The sequence below is a fragment of the Rhipicephalus microplus genome, chromosome 9 (genome assembly GCF_043290135.1).
Source record: "Rhipicephalus microplus isolate Deutch F79 chromosome 9, USDA_Rmic, whole genome shotgun sequence".
NCBI classification, from domain to species: domain Eukaryota; kingdom Metazoa; phylum Arthropoda; class Arachnida; order Ixodida; family Ixodidae; genus Rhipicephalus; species Rhipicephalus microplus.
In genome coordinates, this window is record NC_134708.1 from 1,997,260 (window position 1) to 2,017,309 (window position 20,050).

The following is a 20,050-nucleotide window of genomic DNA, read 5'->3' on the forward strand; positions in this document are numbered from 1 at the left end:
GAACAAAACTAGCTTTTAAAAGCAAGCTGTAATTAATTTTACAGGGTGCACTCATGCTTACTGGTACATTCGCTATGCTCTCGGGGGTTCGGCCTATCATTTGACACAAGAAAACAATAAGTGAAAGATTTTGTGTCCGTACTCCTTTAAAGTTGTGAGCAACCTTGTGCACATATGGCATAACCATAGGCTTTTTTTCTATCGGCCTCTCTCTACCCCTTCAGTTTTTGAAGGACACTGTAACGACAAAACCAAGGTTTCGAAACTTTCCTGCATTCTATGTGAACAAGATTTCCATGCACACAGAGACAATGACCCTATTGACAAGTTTGGAATGTGAAGCATCAAGAGGTAGACGTGAAAAGAGACAATATACCTAACATATGTGTGTCTCCAAGAACAACACTGACCCAATATATTGTCACGGGGTCGTGACGTGGCCGAAGACAAGAGACTTTGCGTTGGAATTTAACTGTTTATTTGGGCGAACCTGTGCCCGGTAAACGGAAAGTCCGATTACAGTAGCAGTCTTGGACTGATAGCGGCGAACGGAGCGTCGGCCGTCGATCAACTACTGACAAGCGGCGAAGTGCGTTGGCATTTATACTCTTGCCATCGAATGTTCTAGCGTTATCGCTAGCGGTGGCATAGGTTCCAGAATTATCTGTACAGTTCGCAGAGTGGGCGTGATCTTATCCAAATGATCTACTAAAGTCCGGAAGCTTCTCGAAAACTGCACGCGCGTTTTGTGCTGAGAATTGTGTAGTGTTTTGGGGCGATAACAAAACTTGAGAAATGGAACGTGGCATTGCCCACCTCTAAAAAAAGGCATCGTCCCGATGCTTTAACTAAAGATGAAGGTACAAAAATAATGCAAGAAAGTACAATGAATAAATTACGATACAATAATAATACAAAAAAACACTGTTTCAGTTTGTTAATGTTTGTAAATTACAACCTCGTAATCAAGTAGGCCGAGACGTCGAACCATCCTGTACGGTCCGAAGTACCGTCGCAGAAGCTTTTCACTTAGTCCAGGTCGGCGTATTGGTGTCCACAGCCAAATACGTTCACCTGGCTGGTATTCCACGAAGCGTCGTCGAAGATTGTAACGGCGGCTGTCGTTCGTCTGTTGATTCTTGATGCAGACACGCGCGAGTTGTCGGGCTTCTTTGGCGCGTTGAAGGTACTCACTCATATCGAGGTTTTCTTCGTCGGTGACGTTGGGTAACATGGCCTCGAGTGTCGTTGCCGGGCTCCTTCCGTAGACCAATTTGTATGAAGATATCTGCGTCGTCTCCTGCACCGCCGTGTTGTATGCGAAGGTCACGTACGGAAGAATGGCGTCCCACGCCTTGTGTTCGACATTGACGTACATTGCCAGCATGTCGGCAATCGTCTCGTTTAGCCGCTCGGTGAGGCCGTTGGTCTGTGGGTCGTACGCTGTCGTCCGGCGGTGGTTTGTCTGGCTGTATGCCAAGATCGCTTGAGTTAGGTCAGCAGTAAATGCCGTTCCTCTGCCGGTGATAAGGACCTCCGGGGCACCATGACGTAGGACAATATTTTCGATGAAGAATTTAGCTACCTCGGATGCACTGCCTTTTGACAGGACTTTTGTCTCAGCGTAGCGGGTGAGGTAGTTGGTAGCTACCACGATCCATTTGTTTCCGAAAGACGACGTCGGGAACGGCCCCAGTGGGTCCATACCATTCTGCTGGAAAGGTCGGTGAGGTGGTTCAATTGGCTGCAGAAGTCCCGCCGGCCTTGTCGGTGGTGTCTTGCGTAGTTGAAAGTCCCGACATGTCCTCGCGTAACGAGTGACGTCGGTGGTAAGATGTGGCCAATAGTACCTTTCTTGTATCCTCGCGAGCGCGTGAGAAACACCGAGGTGCCCTGCTATTGGATCATCGTGCAGGGCCTGCAGGAGTTCTGGTCGCAGAGCTGAAGGCACCACAAGGAGGTACTTGGCTCGAAGCGGTGAAAAGTTTTTCTTTTGGAGAAGACCGTTTCGCAAGAAGAACGATGCAAGTGCGCACTTGAATACCTTCGGGACTTTGGCGGTCCTGCCTTCGAGGTATTCTATTAGGGCCTTAAGTTCCGGGTCGGCCCACTGTCGTTTAGCGAAATCGTCGGTAGTTATCGCTCCCAAGAAGTAGTCGTCATCCAGGTCGTCGGATGGTGGTTGGTCGACAGGCGCACGAGAGAGACAGTCGGCGTCGGAGTGTTTCTTGCCGGACTTGTAAACGACGGTAATGTCATATTCTTAAGTCTCAGGCTTCATCGTGCGAGGCGACCTGAAGGGTCCTTCAAGGTGGCTAGCCAACACAAGGCATGGTGGTCGCTCACAACATTGAAGGGCCTGCCGTAGAGGTAGGGGCGAAATTTCGACGTAGCCCAGATGATGGCGAGGCGCTCCTTTTCGGTTGTGGAATAATTGGCTTCTGCTTTGGATAGCGATCGGCTGGCGTAACTAATAACCCTTTCAAGTCCGTCAGCCCTCTGCACAAGAACGGTGCCAAGACCTACGCTGCTTGCATTAGTGTGTGTTTCTGTCTTGGTGAATTCGTCGAAATGAGCAAGTAACAGAGGCGTCTGGAGGCGATGTTTAAGCTCCTGGAAAGCGTGTTTCTGCGGCGTTTCCCACTTGAACTCCACGTCGGCCTTGGTAAGGTTAATGAGTGGATCGGCGATGCGGGCGAAGTTTTTCACGAACCGCCTATAATAGGGGCACAGGCCCAGAAATCGGCGCACCGCCTTCTCGTCAGTGGGCGGCGGGAAGTCGGCGATGGCGGCTGTTTTTCGTGGATCGGGACGGACTCCAGAATTGGTAATTACGTGCCCCAGAAACAAGAGCTCTTCGCACGCAAATCTGCACTTTTCTGGCTTCAGTGTGAGTCCGGACATCTTGATGGCTTGAAGTACAGCTTCAAGGCGCCGAAGGTGCTCGTCGAAACTCGAGGAAAACACGACGACGTCGTCCAAGTACACAAGGCAAGTCTGCCACTTCAATCCTGCCAGTACTGTATCCATAATGCGTTGATAAGTTGCAGGCGCTGAGTAAAGGCCGGAGGGCATCACCTTAAACTCGAAGAGGCCGTCCGGTGTTATAAACGTCGTCTTCTCTCGGTCTCTTTCGTCGACTTCGATTTGCCAATAGCCAGTCTTGAGGTCCATTGACGAAAAGTACTTGGCGTTATGGAGCCGATCAAGTGCGTCGTCTATTTGTGGGAGAGGATACACGTCCTTTCTTGTGATTTTGTTCAGGCGGCAATAATCGACGCAGAAACGTAGGGTCCCATCCTTTTTCTTCACTAACACTACGGGGGACGCCCATGGACTCTTGGACGGCTGGATGATGTCTTCCCGCAGAATTTCATCAATTTGTCTCTTCATGGCCTCACGTTCTCGCATCGAAACCCTGTACGGACTCAGACGAAGTGGTCTGGCCTTTTCTTCAGTTATGATGCGATGTTTCGTGATTGAGTTCTGCCAAATTTTTGATGACGATGAAAAGCAATCTTCGTATTGCAGGAGCAGGGCCTTAAGGGGGGAGGCTACCATCGGATAACAACTTTTTTGTTTATTGAGATATCTTAATGAAATTTTCAGGATAGACTTATAGCAAAAGCATTAGAAGAATTACAAAATTTCATCAAGTTATGTTCACTGGTTTTCAAGTTACAACAGAATATCAGGGTAGTGCACATGGTTCTCCTATTCCAGGCCTGGAGAACTTTCAAAAGGTGCTGGAACTGTGAAATTAACTATGATGATTCCAAGATTGATACTCCAGGGGGTAACAGAGCCCTTTTTTTGAATTTCCTTGCTGAAAAGTTTTAGCAGACCATCAAACTTTGTGTTCGTGATTAGGATATTATCAATCAAATTTTGAGTAAATATAGTAAATAACACACACAATATATTGAAAAAACGGGCTTGTCACCCCCTCAGAAATTTATTCATGTACATAACAAAAAAGACTTATGGAAATCCAATGAGTGGTTCCAGAGATATGGCTGGAATAAGCAGCCTCACTAGCCAAAAAAGTCATTTTGAGAAAACGACGTTTGAAAGTTTTGAGCACATAGGCAGTTCTAAAATGAACCTGCAGCGTAACTGGAGGTGTCCTTTGGCACTCTCTTTCTTTGCCGCCTTTCCATCTTCTCTAGGGATCGCTTCTTAGCCTTTTTCAAGCGCAGAGAATCTTTCTCGGCTGCCCGTTGAATGGCCAGGTGGCCAGGTGTTAGCCCCACTGATGAAGCTAGCTCTTGGGTGGCCCTGTAGCAGCCGGCATTGTATCTTAGCACTGCATCATGCAATGCTGTCTCCACAGCAATCAGTGACGCATGCTGCTCTTTGGGCATGAGGGACCACAGCACAGAGTGAAAGGACTCTGATGCATTCTGCGTCTTTGCTCCCAGGCAGCGTTGCAGAAGAGAAGCCTGTGAGAGCCTCTCATAAATGGGTAGAAGTGCATCTGCAACATAGCGTGGCAGCTTGTACGAATGCTTCGGAGGTGGAACACCGGTAATCTTGCTGGCATTGTGACGACACCAGGAGTCTGCACCCTCTGGGCACAAGTCGTGGTGCGGCTCCTCATCCGTCAACGTCACATGGTGGTACGATGCCATCACTGCCCGCCGCATTGCAGCCACATTCTCGGAATTGTTCCGTAGGGCCCAGCCATAATAATCTGTCAACTTGTCGATGAGGGCCTTTGTCAGCCTGCCCTTCCCTCCCAAAGCCTTGTCACTTTTCTGCACAAGGTTGCGAAGTGCAGTCCCCATCCTCTTCTGAACGTGGTTCAGGCATTCCTCTTTTGAAATGGGGACCAGTCCATAAACATTTTCTTGTACAAGGGCAGAGAAGGTGGCACTATCTCCATCAGACACGAGCGTTGTGTAACGGAGGTTGTGCTTCGACAGTGAGCGTGAAAAGAGGATGATAGCTGCCTCAATCTCCATTCTCCCTGATTTAGAGTCGGTGTTTTTCTGGCACACATGATTCTCTAGCCAGCATGCATAGTCTGCGTCTCCAGGCTTTGGCCCTACTTGGCAACCAAGGCACTGATTAGACAGAACAACGGCGTCCAAGATAAGGCCCGTATGGTATTCGATAATTGCCCCGACTCCAATATGGGATGTGTGCCCACGCTTGTGCCATGTTCCATCATAACAAACTGTTATATCCCTGGTGAAATATTGATCCATTTCTTTGTAGGTGGCTTTTACAGCAGAAGCAGATTCTGCATAGAAATTTTCTATGCATTGTGTCTGCGGTTTCCTGAATTTCTTCAGGTGCTTCTGAAAGGTCTTGTGATGGAGGCCTTGATGGGACACGTTCATCGCTGCCCAAAAGTTATTGAGAGCTGTTTGTCCCTTGCCTATTTGTTTTGTTGCCATAATGGCTCTTACATTCACATCAAAGGCCTTTGTGTCATCCTGACGAGATGAACTCCATGAGCTTGAAACTACTCCACAATGCAAGCATACTAGCTCAAGCTTTGCAGCAAGTCCAAGTTGGGTGCCTCCTCGTACCTTCATCCCAATCGCGGTGCACCGGTGGCACGGAGTCCGAGATAGCAGGTCGTCTAGGGCATCCATTTGCACAAGGAAAAATTTTTCGCCTTCACTTGTAGCGGTGGCAGCTTTATGATCGCGCTCCATTGCCTGAAATTTCCGCTCCGTCGCTGGCATAGCGCCAAGTTCTCTTTGCATAGCAGCGCGTTGTTGATCCGCCGCCTCTTTCTCCTTGCACGTCAGGAAACTTGTTCGCAAATGCACAGTTGACGACGCGATCGCACTCGAGGCCGATGAAAGAGAAGATGCGGAAGCCACTGTTGATGAGCACGAGACACCAGGCGCACTTGTAACGACAAATTCTTGCACCGGCGGAGCAGGAGTCCCGTTGCTAGGCGCGTCGATGCGACCACTCTCTTGCGTAGATGAAGCAGAAGCTGCCCCACAGCTACCGTTGGCGCGATCACCGTCGGCGCACGTGCGAGCGGAGAGCCTCGCCGCACGGACAAGCTTCATAGCTCGCTTCCTTGCACCGAACGATTGTAGCGTCTTCTTTTTTGTTGGGCGCATCGTGAGCGAACACAACAACGGTCTCGTATAGACGGTTGAAAATCGTCTCGTAAAGACGGTTGAAAATCGTTTCGAAGACAGTTGAAACGTGGAGAGTATGCGAACGGCTGCAACGATACACGGAAGCGAGCGAAACACAAAGACGCCGGACGGAGGAGCAGCAGACGAGCAGCCGCATCGGCCGCATTATGCGCAAGAGCGCTACGTCATCGCGCGCAGCAGCCAATGGCAGTCGCGGGCTCCCTTGCGTCCTTGGGGAGCGCGCGCTTCGCCCAATCCCAGCTGCGCGCCTCAGCCGCGGGAAACTTGAAAGCTCTCGCGAGCCCTCCAATCATGAGCGGCTTGCTCCTCTCCTGCGCTGCCGCCGGCAACGCAGGTGGCGGGGAAAGAAAGAGCAAGAATTCACAAACAAAACAACACCAAAATGGCGGCGCTCCGTCGAACGGTCGAGAAACTGCGATCACGCCAAGTTGGGGTATTTTGAGCGCTAGCGCGCCGCGCGAGGGCCGCCGCGGCATGTTCTAAACTTTATTTCAAATGGTTTCGCGACGAATTAGACGTTGATATTTACAGAAAAGGTAGTTTATGACACATACTGCCCGAATATGTGGTTTGCCAAAAATCGACTTTTTCGCGATTTTTCGGTTTTCAAAGGCCGCGTCCCCCCTTAAGCTGTTCTTGCTTATGGTTCGGAAGTCTGGGATTGACGTCGAAAGCTGTGGGAGGGGCTTGGTTCCTCTGAGCAGGTTCCGCAGAATCGGCGAGGGCGAAAGCACTGGTGGCGTCCACAATTTCTTCGATGTATGCGACCGTTGTTCCTTTGTTCACATGTTTGTACTCATTGCTGAAATTTGAGAGCATAACCGTTGCTTTGCCTCCCCGCAGCTCTGCAATTCCTCTTGCGACGCAAATATTTCGGGTGACCAACAGATGCTGACTGCCTTCAACGACGCCTTCCAGGTCATGTGATTGAGGAGCGCCGACTGAAATAATGACGCTGGAGCGAGGCGGAATGGTGACTTGTTCTTCCAGCACATTCAAGGCATGGTTTCCTGACGGCGTGCGCAACGGTAGTGCTTCTTCCGTGGATAACGTTATCGACTTTGTACTTAGGTTGATGACAGCACCATGGAGGCATAAGAAGTCCATACCAAGGATGACATCTCTCTAGCAACGCTGTAGGACTACGAAGTCTGTAGGATAAATACGGCCGTTGATGGTGACTCTCGCTGTGCAGATTCCTGCAGGCGTTACGAGATGACCTCCGGCTGTGCGGATTTCAGGGCCTTCCCAAGCTGTCCTAACTTTCTTTAACTTCGCGACGAATGACCCACTGATGACGGAATAGTCAGCTCCAGTATCGACGAGAGCGGTCACACTGTGGCCGTCGATAAGAACGTCGAGGTCGCTAGTTCGCCATCTTGCATTACAGTTAGGGTGTGGCGTTGGGTCACGGCTGCGTTGGCTTGTTCCGCTGCTTCCATGTTGCGTCGTTTGGCCACCTTCGGTAAGTGAGCTTTTGCCGTCAGGGCTTTGCCTGGTTGGCGTCGTGTTCCGAAAGCTCCATTGCGGCATCGTCGTCGGAGGATCTTCGGTAGTTCGTCGCATAGCAACCGCACCTCCATCGGTTGCTGCCCTTAGTTTCCCGGATACAGGCTAGGAGACCGGCCCCGCGTTGGGTGCGGAGACATGCGGCGGCTGGGCGACACCGAACGGGAAGGACTTCATGGTGTCCATTGAGTTCCCGTCAGATAGTCGGCGATGTCACGTGGCCGATCTCCTGGCTGCGGATGCGGTGCATTGACGGCGAAGCCACGCAGTCCCATCTGTCGGTACTGGCAACGGCGGTATGTGTGCCCGGCCTCGCCCCAGTGGTAGCAGAGCGGGCGGTTGTCAGGTGCACGCCAAACGTCCGTTTTCCTCGGCGCACTGCGCTGGCCCGTTGGGGAACGGTAGGACGTCGGTGGGGGTGGTGGCGGCGGTGGCGTCTGGCGACGAAAGTGCGACGGGGCGGCGTTTTGGTGTGGACGGGGAGGAGCGTTGTGGCGCACTGCAGCGCTGTAGCTCACAGTATCTGGCTCGGGCAGCGGTGTCTGGGGAATTCGAAGCGATTGCCGAACTTCTTCTCGCACAATGTCGGCGATCGAATCCACTTGAGGCTGCGCCGAAGGCAACAGTTTGCGCAGCTCTTCCCGCACGATCGCTTGGATCATTTCACGCAGGTGTTCGGAGACACTGGCTTGAGCAGCAGCGCATTCTGGAGTCAGGCGACGATTATACTGTCTGGTTCGCATGTCCAGGGTTTTTTCGATGGTGGTCGCCTCGGATACAAATTTTTGTACGGTGTTCGGTGGATTCCTCATTAGTCCTGCGAAGAGCTCCTGTTTGACTCCTCGCATGAGGAAATGAACTTTCTTCTCCTCAGGCATGTCTGGGTCAGCGTGACGGAATAGGTGGGTCATCTCCTCTGTGCAAATTCCAACCTTTTCATTTGGTAGCTGAACCTGGGTCTCTGGTAGAGCAGCGGCCCTCTCTTTGCGAGCGACGCTCGCGAACGTTTGCAGAAATGCGCCGCAGATTGGCGTCGATGTGTTCTCCGCAACGGTTGGCGTCGATGTGTTCTCCGCAACGTGGGCTGGGTTCACGGCTTGACGGGGGCGTCCGATACATGAACGAAGCAGCACCTCCACCAGATGTCACGGGGTCGTGACGTGGCCGAAGACAGGAAACTTTGCGTTGGAATTTAACTGTTTATTTGGGCGAACCTGTGCCCGGTAAACGGAAAGTCCGATTACAGTAGCAGTCTTGAACTGATAGCGGCGAACGGAGCGTCGGCCGTCGATTAACCACTGACAAGCGGCGAAGTGCGCTGGCATTTATACTCTTGCCATCGAATGTTCTAGCGTTATCGCTGGCGGTGGCATAGGTTCCAGAATAATCTGTACAGTTCGCAGAGTGGGCGTGATCTTATCGAAATGATCTACTAAAGTCCGGAAGCTTCTCGAAAACTGCACGCGCATTTTGTGCTGAGAATTGTGTAGTGTTTTGGGGCGATAACAAAACTTGAGAAATGGAACGTGGCAATATGTGCATCTCTCGCATCATAATTTTTTTGCAAGTCTGATCATATGTTTTCTGACAAGCATGAGAGGCTGTGTGCACACACACGGTTAATACAGTTAGATACCTCACTGATGTACTTTCTGTACTTCCTTGATGGCACACGTCTTCAGTAAGCATGTACCAACTAGCCCTAGAGAAAGATTCCTTATGCTTATGGTTCACTTATTAAAAATGCTCTGCTAATTAAATGCATTTTTGGTTTGGACATCGTGCAGCCAGTTTTTTTTGTAAACGATGGTGGCAGCTGCTCAAGTGCACTGTGGCGATAATTTTGCACTATTTATGTGTACCAGAAATGCATTTGAGTAGTTTTTGAATGCAGTTTATGTGACAATAGTGGATTATTTACTTTTCAAAAATTTTGCTAATGAGGGCAAGTGGTAAAGATATGTTTTGTAATCATGAGTTACAAAATGCGTTGCCTCCTATGGGCGTTCGCTAGTGCTCTGAAAATATTTGGTTCACTCAGAATTTTGCTATCGCAGGTTTAGACTGTATTATAGTCGTGCAGTCACTTAATCACATGAAGTATTGCTCTCATGTGATGAGGACTGCTGCAAATTTTAACGAATTAGGCCAAACAAAAACAAGGCACACAAAACTTGTATACAGCATTCTTTTTATTATTAAATATGTACGAATATTAGCTAGAAAGTTGCATTTTTTTCTCCGTAAGCAAGCATTCTAATAACTGTCCTGATGCCACAGCACCAGATATTTTGCTTGCAGTAATAAAAGAGTAAACAAAGATGACACCTGTGGTCACTCAAATGTTCTCCTCTCGCATTGACCACCATTCACTCACAGGACAGTCGCTCCAACATCACACGCTATAAAGAGAGAGAGATAAAAATGGGACACCTAAAAACATGACGACTTTCACGGAAGACTGTTCCTCCTGTTCCGTGCGGAGGAGAATTTCACCAGTATCTCCTTTTAAGTTAATCCCTCATCTATTCAGGTGCCTGTTTATACAGTCCTTTGCCACGTGCAGCAGATTTGCAAATACTTGAAAAATTATCGCTCTGACGTTCAAGGAAAGCTCTTCATCAAAGCACTAAACGAAAAGCACATTTCTTCAGGCCACCCGATAAGAAGTGAGTGACTGCGGGCAAGAGTTGATCTACATTGCAGAGAAACGATAAACAAGAGAGCTCCTCACAGCAGTGTGAGAATGGTGGTAAAGGGATTCATTTTCCTCTGTCTGCCCCCAAGTATGGGGTCTGAAGATATTGCACCACTGCGCTCAAAGTGCATCCACCAATTTCACTGCTGACGATGCATGCCTCGTCCAAACTGCATGTTTGGTGGATACATGGGGGGCCCGTCCTTCAAGGCCACAGTGCTGTGCCTCTGCTGCATCAGTTGGTGAAGCGTCGGCTTGGGCTCGGGGCTGAGGGACGTTGGGTACGATGTCCGCACGGCTCCATTCAGCTGGACTAACCTGCAAAGACAGTCCTTTCGCAAATGGTCCAGCGAGAAAATATTTGCACAGCAAACATGCAGCCCTCTGTGCCAATCGGTGGGAAGAACATTTCTGTCCCTATAGCTTGGCAGCACAACCTTCTTGACATTACATTCAGCTTACTAAACTGCATCAAGTATAACTGCAAGGTTAGCTAAAGAAGCTGGATGACAAACTCAGTGATGGCTGCCCATCAGACACTCACTATTGTAACAGCCGGTGCATACTGCTAATGTCTTGACCATAGCAATTCACAGACTTGATTCACTTATCGGCCTCGAATTATGCAGCATGTTCATCACTGATAAACTGCAAAAACCGGAATACAGGTTGCAAGGGATTATAATCTTTTCTCCCCACCCCCCCTCTACTGGAAAAAAAAAGAAAAAAAAAAAGAACATCGAACAAGCACAGTGTTTGAACAAGCACAGCATCGAACAAGCACAGCCTTTCCATTAAACAAACACGATTATTATAATGTCATAATGTCTTGACAGCTTTAATTTGAATGCACATTGAGGTCACCAGTAGCAGTCAAGATGCAAGCGCAGGACCTCGATGAACTTAGCAACCTTTTCTCTAGTTACGGCACCAGAAGGAGTGATGCCTTGATGTCAGCATGTGCCAGCATCACATGAGATTAGAATAGCGAGATATAACGGCAGATCAAAAAGGTAATAGCAACACACAGACAAGCGCTAACTATCAACGGAGCTTTATTGTGAAACTGAAACTGTGGATTGTGTTGAAGCATGTGCGCCCATAGTTCCTTCCCTTTTACAACAGCCTAGTTGTGAGGACATGTCTGTCCCTTCGAGAAACGAGGCAATGAAGTCTCTTTCAAAAGGACCGGTCATCCCGCTGCTGGCGCCTCCCAGCTCGCGAAATGGGTTACCCTCCCTCAGCGATGGAACCTACCTTCGTTGGGTAGAGGGAAACCAGGCGGTTGGTCAAGACGAGAGTGCTGAAAGTGACAAGCTCTCTCTTGCACCGGCCACCAGACGCAGAACAACCCCCGGATACCCCCTCTGAGCCAAGGTCATCGACAGGCGTGAGCGTCTACCCTTTGTTATCTGTCTACACAGACAGTCCCTCTACGCGACATTTACCTGTTATTGCTAACATAGAAATAAAGTTTTGTTTTGTTGACCTAGCCTGTTTTCTTATTCACTCGAACCCGTGTAGCTGCAATGACTCGAGCAACGGGAACATTAATTGTGCACGGTACGACTGTATGCAGCTGATACATTAGCTAAGCTTCTGTGTTAGCCGTACATAGCGCGGACCCCTTCATCTGGCGCCTAACGTAATGAGTTTGGCAACGCGGCTTGTTTCATGGACGCGAGCGACTACCAACACTCCTTCAACGTAGACAACAGGCATGTCTGAATTCCAAGATTTGTTCATGTTGCCTGATGTCAAGTCGCAGAGTATTGATCCTTTGGCTAACGCAGGGGACGGGAGCACCATAGCTGCCCGGTTCTGAAGTATGTCGACATCAGAGGCCCGGGAAGTGACCGTCGATCTCGAAGGTGCTCCCAAGTGAGGCTGCCCGAACTTTCCACATTTTTGCACAGCAGTTCCTGGTGGACTTGCAGTCATCACACTTTGCCCCACAGCGGTAGCAGCCCACACGAGTCGGCAGACTGGATCCGTCAGCAAGGGAGTCCATGACGACCTAAGCCTAACCTAGTGAGGCTGAAGAATACGACAAAGACATTGGCGCTGAGGACGTGTGGTTCAGTCGGCGGAATCTACAAACGGCGATTGTACAAAGTGGAGCAAGGAGTCAACGATGTGCTCCACAAACGGACGACATGGCAACGGAGAAAAACCGACGTGAACTGTAAGAACGTTCAATTGTTGAGACGCCATATTGGATTAGGAGTAGCAGCTAGCACTAAGAACATATTGAGACTGGCTTACAGTCTGTTCTGCTTGTGCTATTATTGGGTAATTTTTTGCTCGCGGGTGTTTGTTTTTGCTTTCTATTTATTGCTTTTTATTTTTGGGGTGATAAAGTGTGTTTGTTTTGCCATGCTCGCCTTCCCATCTTTCTCCATATCTAGTCTCTTGCAAGCGCTCCCGAGATAAATTCATGACAGCAAGCAAGTTTGCTTTCCACGACATTGCTCACAAACTATCTACAAACTTGTGAGTTGGCCTTCAAGTCCGAAGAGCGCCTCCATGGAGATAACCGAAATCGAAACTGGGAAGTTTGTGGCCTCCACAGTTATCTGCCCAGCACCGGTAAAAAAATTTCGTGGCCTTGGTATCTGCCTCGCACCGGTAAAAAAGTCTCGTGGCTTTTCTGGGATGACTTGCAAACAATGCAAGGTACCTCTTAGCGCTCCTGTCGCCACCCTGTAAAACATTTATAGAAGCTGTTTAGCCTTAAGACTGCACCCACACTCTTTGCCCCCCTCCCCCCCAAAAAAACATGATGCACGTCAAGTCACCATCCCTTTGTGCAGGCTAGTCTTTCAAAAAAAGGTCCATTCTTGTACTATCGTTCAACAGCTGTCACATGAAATAGTTCAACACACACTGCCTAACACTCTACAATCTTCGGCGAAGAGAAAGCAGACCACCAGGTAGTCGTATGAGTATCACAAATAAGAGAAGGCAAGGTCAAGTTCTTTGTGTACTTTAAAAACACTTCTACAGTCCCCTGGGCAGAAAGGCGGACAACCAAGCAAGTCCTGGAATTTTCGACACAATAGTCTAACCTCCTGGTCAGGAATGTGACACACTTTCTTTGTTGCCCCCTCTCTTTATTTTTCAGCAGCCTCTTGGAGTTACATTGTGCATTGGAGATGTAGCGACTAGATTTAAACACTGGGCTAAACACTGAAATTTGGAGTGTGGAGAAAGAACCCAATACATGTTTGGGTGGCATAGTCATGTTTATTGGTGTCACTTTTGACAAACGTCAGAAGTGATGCGAGACAACTTCACGGTTTTTTTCACAGATGGTGCCATCACCATAAAATGTTCACAATATTGATTATTTCTTGAAAATCATTTGTTTCAAGCACTGCTTGGTAAAGTTAGTGAGCAGTGATAAATGCAAGACATAACATGGTCCTGCCGAAGTGTGATAATTGTTATGAATTAAATTTAAAGAAAAAATAAAAGTAAATCTACACAAACCTTGCAAGCAGAAAAATGAGCTAAATTCACTGCCACCCTACATATCCTACAAATTTTCTAATTGACTTTTGGCAATTTTTTCTTCATAAAAACCCAGAAAAAGGCTTGCTGCTTGAATATAGAAAATTTTAGAGTTTCAGCTTGAATAGTTTTTTTTGCTCGTCGGTAGTGCCTGAACTAGTGCAGCCGTTGCCAAATTATAGTACTAATAATTCATTTAACTATTCATAAGAACACAACTTCATATAGATATTAAGCACACTGTAGACTGGAAACCCATTCAATATTGATATACATAAAAACTCATTAACTTACATTGTTTTGACCATTTGGAGCATGCATCACTTCATAATCACTTTACTTGCTATTCATAGAAATCTTGAATAATGCTTTGTTAAATGGCTCAGCGAATTTCATTTGGTTATATTGAACAGTTTTGCTACACCGCCAGTACAACGAAGGCTTGTACAGCAAGAGCACTGGTTTCTGCTTGCACTGCTTTGATCGCTATACATTACTGCTTGGCAACAATACTAGCTGTCATTAGAAAGTGGAGAATGCAAGCTTTGTAATGCAATGTACTTCAAATCAATACGGTGAGCGCAGTAGGTGCAGTGTGTCAGAAAAAAATGACTGAAATGTGGAGTGGGTGCCGCCATAGTGGGACCACCACCTTAACTCCTTGCAGCACAGTGGTCCCTCTAGATAATCACCTTTTTCTTCATTTTTTTTCCCTCTTGAAACACAATAGCCTCGCATGTCAGATTTTAAATGGCACATGTTTTAAGGCATTTGGCAATTTGACAGAGATGACGATACTTTGTTGGTGCTTCAATGGAACATGCTACGTTAGCTTTTTTTCCGGCTGCCGTCATCCACAAGGTGCGCTAGATGAAGATATTTTATAGAAGTATGTGCTGTTTTTATCATGTTGTATGAGTAGCTAAGGGCTATAGAAATGAAGAGCTGTACTTTCACAAAAAGTGACTTTTACTGCATGGTGGTGACCTCACGTCACCACCCCATATTATTTGAACAAAATTGCCAACATTTCGTTTCTTGAGAGAAAGTCATTTTGTGCACAAGATTTCGACATTTTCAATTTCTGCCGTTCTGTGCGTGAAATAACTGCAGCTACAAGGTGGATGAAGGGATGACTGCGGCACATCGGACGAGTCATTCGATAGTCGCAGGTTTGGTCTTGGTCGGTGGCAAGTCATCTAGTCTTGCATTCTTTTTCTACATTTTACACTACTAATAACTTACCCCATACTTGAAATCCTTGTCAGCTAGTTTTCATTAATATCTCGTACTTAGAGGACAATGAGAGTCACCCGCATAAATTTATACAGTGCCTGCAACAGTATGGCCCCATCGTGAACCGACGAGATTGCATTTCAACAAATGACAGCCTCACAGTACAGGCTGTCAGGAATTTTCTGGAACTGAACATCATTTGTCAGCGTCGTGAAGCCTTGTCAGTATTGCATGACTGCTTTAGCATTCAAAGCACCATCCAGCCTGAATCCCTTGGTTGCCTAAAAATCAGTCTGCCGTAACAGCTGCCAAGCTGTCACCGGTACATCTCCTTTTTGTATGCATTGAGTAGAGTGATAATAGATGGCTCCAATGTGGCCATTGCCTCTGTGTAGTACCCTTTGTGTTCTTTTCCTTGGAAATTAAAATAAGACACGTTCCAGCGTCTAGTTGTGACCTGTTGGCCATCAATGTCATCATTCAACACTACCATAACTTGACAGAAAACCACTCTGAACACTAATTTATACGACCCTTCTGACAGAAAGATTGTCTATTGCAGGGATAGTCAAACCTTCTCAAACCTTTCCCCGGCTTTTTCAAAATGCTGTGGAACATCTAAAAGCATGAAGAAAATTGGCATGAAAAAGCGAGGGGGGAGGGGGGGTTGGGGCTCGTCATTTTTAATCTAGAGGGCAATTGCTCTTGTTGGCATTTGTGATAATAAACAAACCAGTAAGGCAATGTACAATGGCTTGATTAAATGTTAAGTTTCTTGGAAGTTTGGTTGTCGAGGCCATAAATTAAGTGCTAAGGAAGTAAAATGGATGTAGGTTGCACATATTCTGGCCACTCGTGAAACCCTAAAATGCCCTTCGCAAAACTTTTTTTGTTTTGTGAAACACAGCTTGAGAGCCCATGGTCTATTATTGTGGTAAACAAACCCTTTTATTCTTATTAAACATAGACTTATGCTTTTATTTCTTTCAATGAGAATGACTTTCGAAGTCTCATGTGGCAGGAAAGCAAAGAAGTATATGTTTCTAATCACGTGATTTCTTTTAATGATGGAAAATGAATTTTACCTGATGATGAGCATTCAAAAACTACTTCAACTTAATGTTTATACTACAGACAGTTCAAAATGTCAAGATAAAGGCAGTTAACCATAGTTTCACTACCCCTGTGAAATTAGAACATTGAGGAAGTTTTAGAGGACAGCTAACAGCCACGCTATCGCTTCCCAGTATAGTTGGAGCAGGGGCTCTAACCTTACACACCGTAGACCAATTATAACATAACTGATTATAGTACAGAACCGGTTACAATGCAGTCTTTTTGGACTCCCATTTACCCTGCCATTGAACCCCATGTAAGCGCATACCGCTTATTGTATCCACGATAGTTCCCCAAGATGAAAGGTCGGTTATAATGCGGTTGCCGGAAAATGTTTATGACAAACGTGGTAGCGAGTGTGTGTCTGAAAAGAAGCACACTGGGTGCGCCAGGAGGAGGGGACATGAAGTGAACGAAGGGTGGAGAGAAGAAAATGAAGAAATACCGCAGGACACTGCACGGGCTCGCCGAGTAAGGGAGGGGGGCAGTTGCCTCGGCGACGGATAAGCCTTTGCACCAGCGCCAATGAGGCTACAGCGTACCAGCGTCGCTAGCGTGGTTCCGGCCGCCCTCGCGGCTTGACATGGCACGTGTGATCCCGTCCTTATCAACTGCGCTAAACAGTTTCCTGTCAGGAAAAGCGTCACCATTATAGAGCTTGCTACAAATATCGCGTTTGCTAACTCGTTCGTAAATTGAAAACTTTTTGCGGTTTTATGAATCGAGCTAACGCTTTTGCTGCCAGTGCGCTGTCAGAGGTAAGCATGGCAAGTTTACGTTGTTGTTGATCTCTCGGTCATAAACAAGAACTTCGTATCATACATGCTGTTCAGTGCTTGAGTGCGACCTTTCAACACCGAATCTTTGTGTCTTGGACAAACATTCCGCGACAACATACCAAACGGCAAGCTAGGCCATATCGGCGTTGGTTGCGCTTTGATCGGTAGCAATCATGTGCTATCTAACTTATGGTTTGGTACGAAATCAACGAAACTCTTTGTGGTGGCTGCACTTGATGGGAAGGAATACACATTGTCAATGAAAACGAGCGCGGCATGTGTAGCGCTCGAATAGTAGTTCGCGATTCAATTACGATGTTTTAGATCGGGTGCATGCACTTGAAATCGAACGATTGGCATCTTTGAGCGTGTCGAATTTCGAACGTGATTCGACATAGTTTCTGTGTAATGCCCATAAATGAAGAGGTCTGAGAAGTAGCTGGCAAATTTTCGCAATGGTGCTTTTATTTGTTAGACCTCCCCACACTTTTCACACACACTTTTCACGTTCATTTCGTTGGCAACAAGTGTCTTTAGATGTCATTTTTTTTAACGGTGTAGTGTACAGCATATCTCAAAGGAGTACGGCCACTAGCGTGGGCTCGGTCTTAGCGAGCCACAGGACCGCGTTTACCATCGCCTCGAGTGACTAACGCCGCTACACACGTGTGTTCAGACAGCCAAGGTGCCAAGCACAGCATGGAAAGTACACAGTACTGCTTTCAAACAGGTCGCAACACTTTATTGCCTGGGCAGTACAGAGCTCGTTGCAAAATGGCGGCAGGAAAGCAAAGTAGACTTATTTACACGACGGGTGAAAATCACAACACAAAAGGGTGCTGCGAGCACGTCTCCGTGGGCAAAAGAGATTCACGGTGACACACCAGTGAGGGAAACGGGCTCTCGCGACTATGCAGCATGCTTTCGTGATCAGGGACAACAGGGCCCGATCGCTCGAGCGAGGGCAAACTCTGCTCGGGTTGGCTTCGAGAGGTATGAGTCGGCGTAGTAGGACCACGCGTGAAGACACCGCACTGCTCTTCGGCCTAGCGTTTGAAAGGGGCAAGGAAAGGTAAGCGTTCACCATGGGTGCAAGGCGCTGTTGGCGAAGTTCGAGTGAGCCCGAAACAAAAAGAGTTGACGGACGTGAAAGAAATGCGTGCTTACTTTTCGTCGTCCCAAGAGCTTCTGACTGAGTCCCGACACGCGCGCACAAAGTGTCTCGAGAGACTCAAGCACAGTGCCGCAGTCGACATCCGGGCGAGAGGGCTCAATATCACTCCCGCTACCCCAAACCGATGAACCGTGAGGAAAAGGAGGGTCATGTTAGGACATGAGAACGACAAAAATAGGCGACAAAGCTCGCGCAATGGCAGTGGGCTAGCCTCGATTCCCACAAAATTCGAATATTTAATTGTTCGTAAGCACCACGCATTGCATACTTCGATTCTCGGACACGCAAGGCTGTATGCTCAACACGTTTGGTGCAAGTCCGGGCCTTTAAGAAGGTTGTTTTGGTTACAGAGCGGTACCGCTTATATTGCGTTTATTCACGACTCCCGCAACTTACGTTATAAGCGATGTATACTGTAGTGACTTCTCAAATGGAAAAATTTTGCTCACAAGATATCCACACACTTTGGAATCAGCTAATGTAGGTTTGAGTCAGCAGTCGAGCACCATAACCACTCGATCAGCACGGCAGGTCAGCATTCCTTTTTAAAGGAAAACTCCGGCGATTTTTTCACCATGTCAGGGTAATAGTGGTTGTGTGTTTCTGAGACACTCTTGTCATGCGCCCGATAGCTGAAATTCTCAGCAAGTTTAAGAATAATCTTTAATAAGCAAAAAGGTGCAATACCGAAACTGAAATCCAACGAAGCGCACAGTCTACGTATCACGTCCCGTTTGGTAGGAACCTAAAACCGGAAGTTGTACAAGGCATGCTGGTCTTGCCGGCACGGTGTAGAAAAACTGTGAATGCCGGGTCGAGCAGACGCTCAGAACAGAGAAGAGCTCTGCTCTGAGCTAACATATCCAAGACTGACAGTGCATCAGAGCTGTCGGACAGCGACGACTCTGACACAAATAATGCCATTACCTCGCCGTTTTAGGGGCAAAGCTCTTTGAGCCATGGACCGTGCGTCCTCGATGTATATGTAGCAACAATGATGGACGCATATGCAGACGGAAGCAAGAACGAACGGACGGACGAAATCACGGACCGACTGACGGATGCTTTGCTTCATTAACATAATCCATTCTGTGGATATGCTGCGATTTTTTAGGGGCGAAGCCTCTTACAGTGTGGGTCGTATGTCCCATGTCATCATAGTCATTGTAGTCGACATAGCAGCCAGTTACATTACATTGCATGTCAATAAAAATGGTGTCGCAGCATATCCATGAAGTGGATGATGATAAGTGGGGTGAAGCATCCGTTACTTGGCCCATATAGATCCGTCTGTCCGTTTGCTTCGCCCCACTCGTCAACATTCACCTTGTGGATATGCTGTAATTTTTTTGTTTGACCCACTACCATGACAGCCAGTCACGGAGCAACCCGAGCAGCTGGTGTTGCAATATCGCAACGAAGGGCAAGTCTTACCTGTGGGTGATTAGTCACTGTTTTGATATTACATAAAGAAGCATGACATTGCTACACAAGCGCATTTGTGGCGACTGCAGACCAGCGCACACCGACAAGAATGTTTGTTGCCAACAGATTCCTACTGTGCTGGGATTACTAAATGGGTTACAACTCAAAAGCTTCCATCAAGTGAATGCTGTCCTGATAGGACTTCGGCGAGAAATGATTGGAACACACGCAAGTTGTTTTGTTCGGTAACCAGTTGTCCCACCTTATCGCACTGATCCACTTCTCACGGAGGGCACTGTAACGTGGAAAGCCGCGATAGCAAACACTCTGCGTCTTGTGTGAGTGGTTTGTGCAGCCCACAATGCAACACCAAATACCACCCATTGCACACCCACCCACAGGGAACAGAAAACCGCGCGCAAACCACCAAAGCACTGGCCAAGCACCACAGAGGAAGGAAGAACAACGC

At 47.7% G+C, this 20,050-nt stretch overlaps 2 protein-coding genes across 11 annotated transcripts in view; both read right to left on the bottom strand.

The window, feature by feature from the left end:
• Positions 1 to 455: 455 nt before the first annotated feature.
• Positions 456 to 6,238, bottom strand: LOC142771477 (uncharacterized). Its single transcript, XM_075872961.1, has one exon. The coding sequence runs from the start codon at positions 6,087 to 6,089 to the stop codon at positions 4,095 to 4,097; it is 1,995 nt and encodes a 664-aa protein (XP_075729076.1). The 5' UTR covers positions 6,090 to 6,238; the 3' UTR covers positions 456 to 4,094.
• Positions 6,239 to 9,814: 3,576 nt separating this feature from the next.
• The window catches only part of Wnk (Wnk kinase), a 407,304-nt gene continuing 397,068 nt past the window's right edge, over positions 9,815 to 20,050 (bottom strand). For all 10 annotated transcript variants that reach the window (XM_075872963.1, XM_037415295.2, XM_037415292.2 and 7 more), the window contains one exon: positions 9,815 to 10,656. In XM_075872963.1, coding sequence (XP_075729078.1) covers positions 10,479 to 10,656 — 178 coding nt within the window. In that variant the 3' untranslated portion in view covers positions 9,815 to 10,478. The remainder of the gene's footprint in view (positions 10,657 to 20,050) is intronic.

Coding starts and splice junctions, on each gene's coding strand:
- LOC142771477 (XM_075872961.1), bottom strand. CDS start 6,089: ATGCGCCCAACAAAAAAGAAGACGCTACAATCGTTCGGTGCAAGGAAG.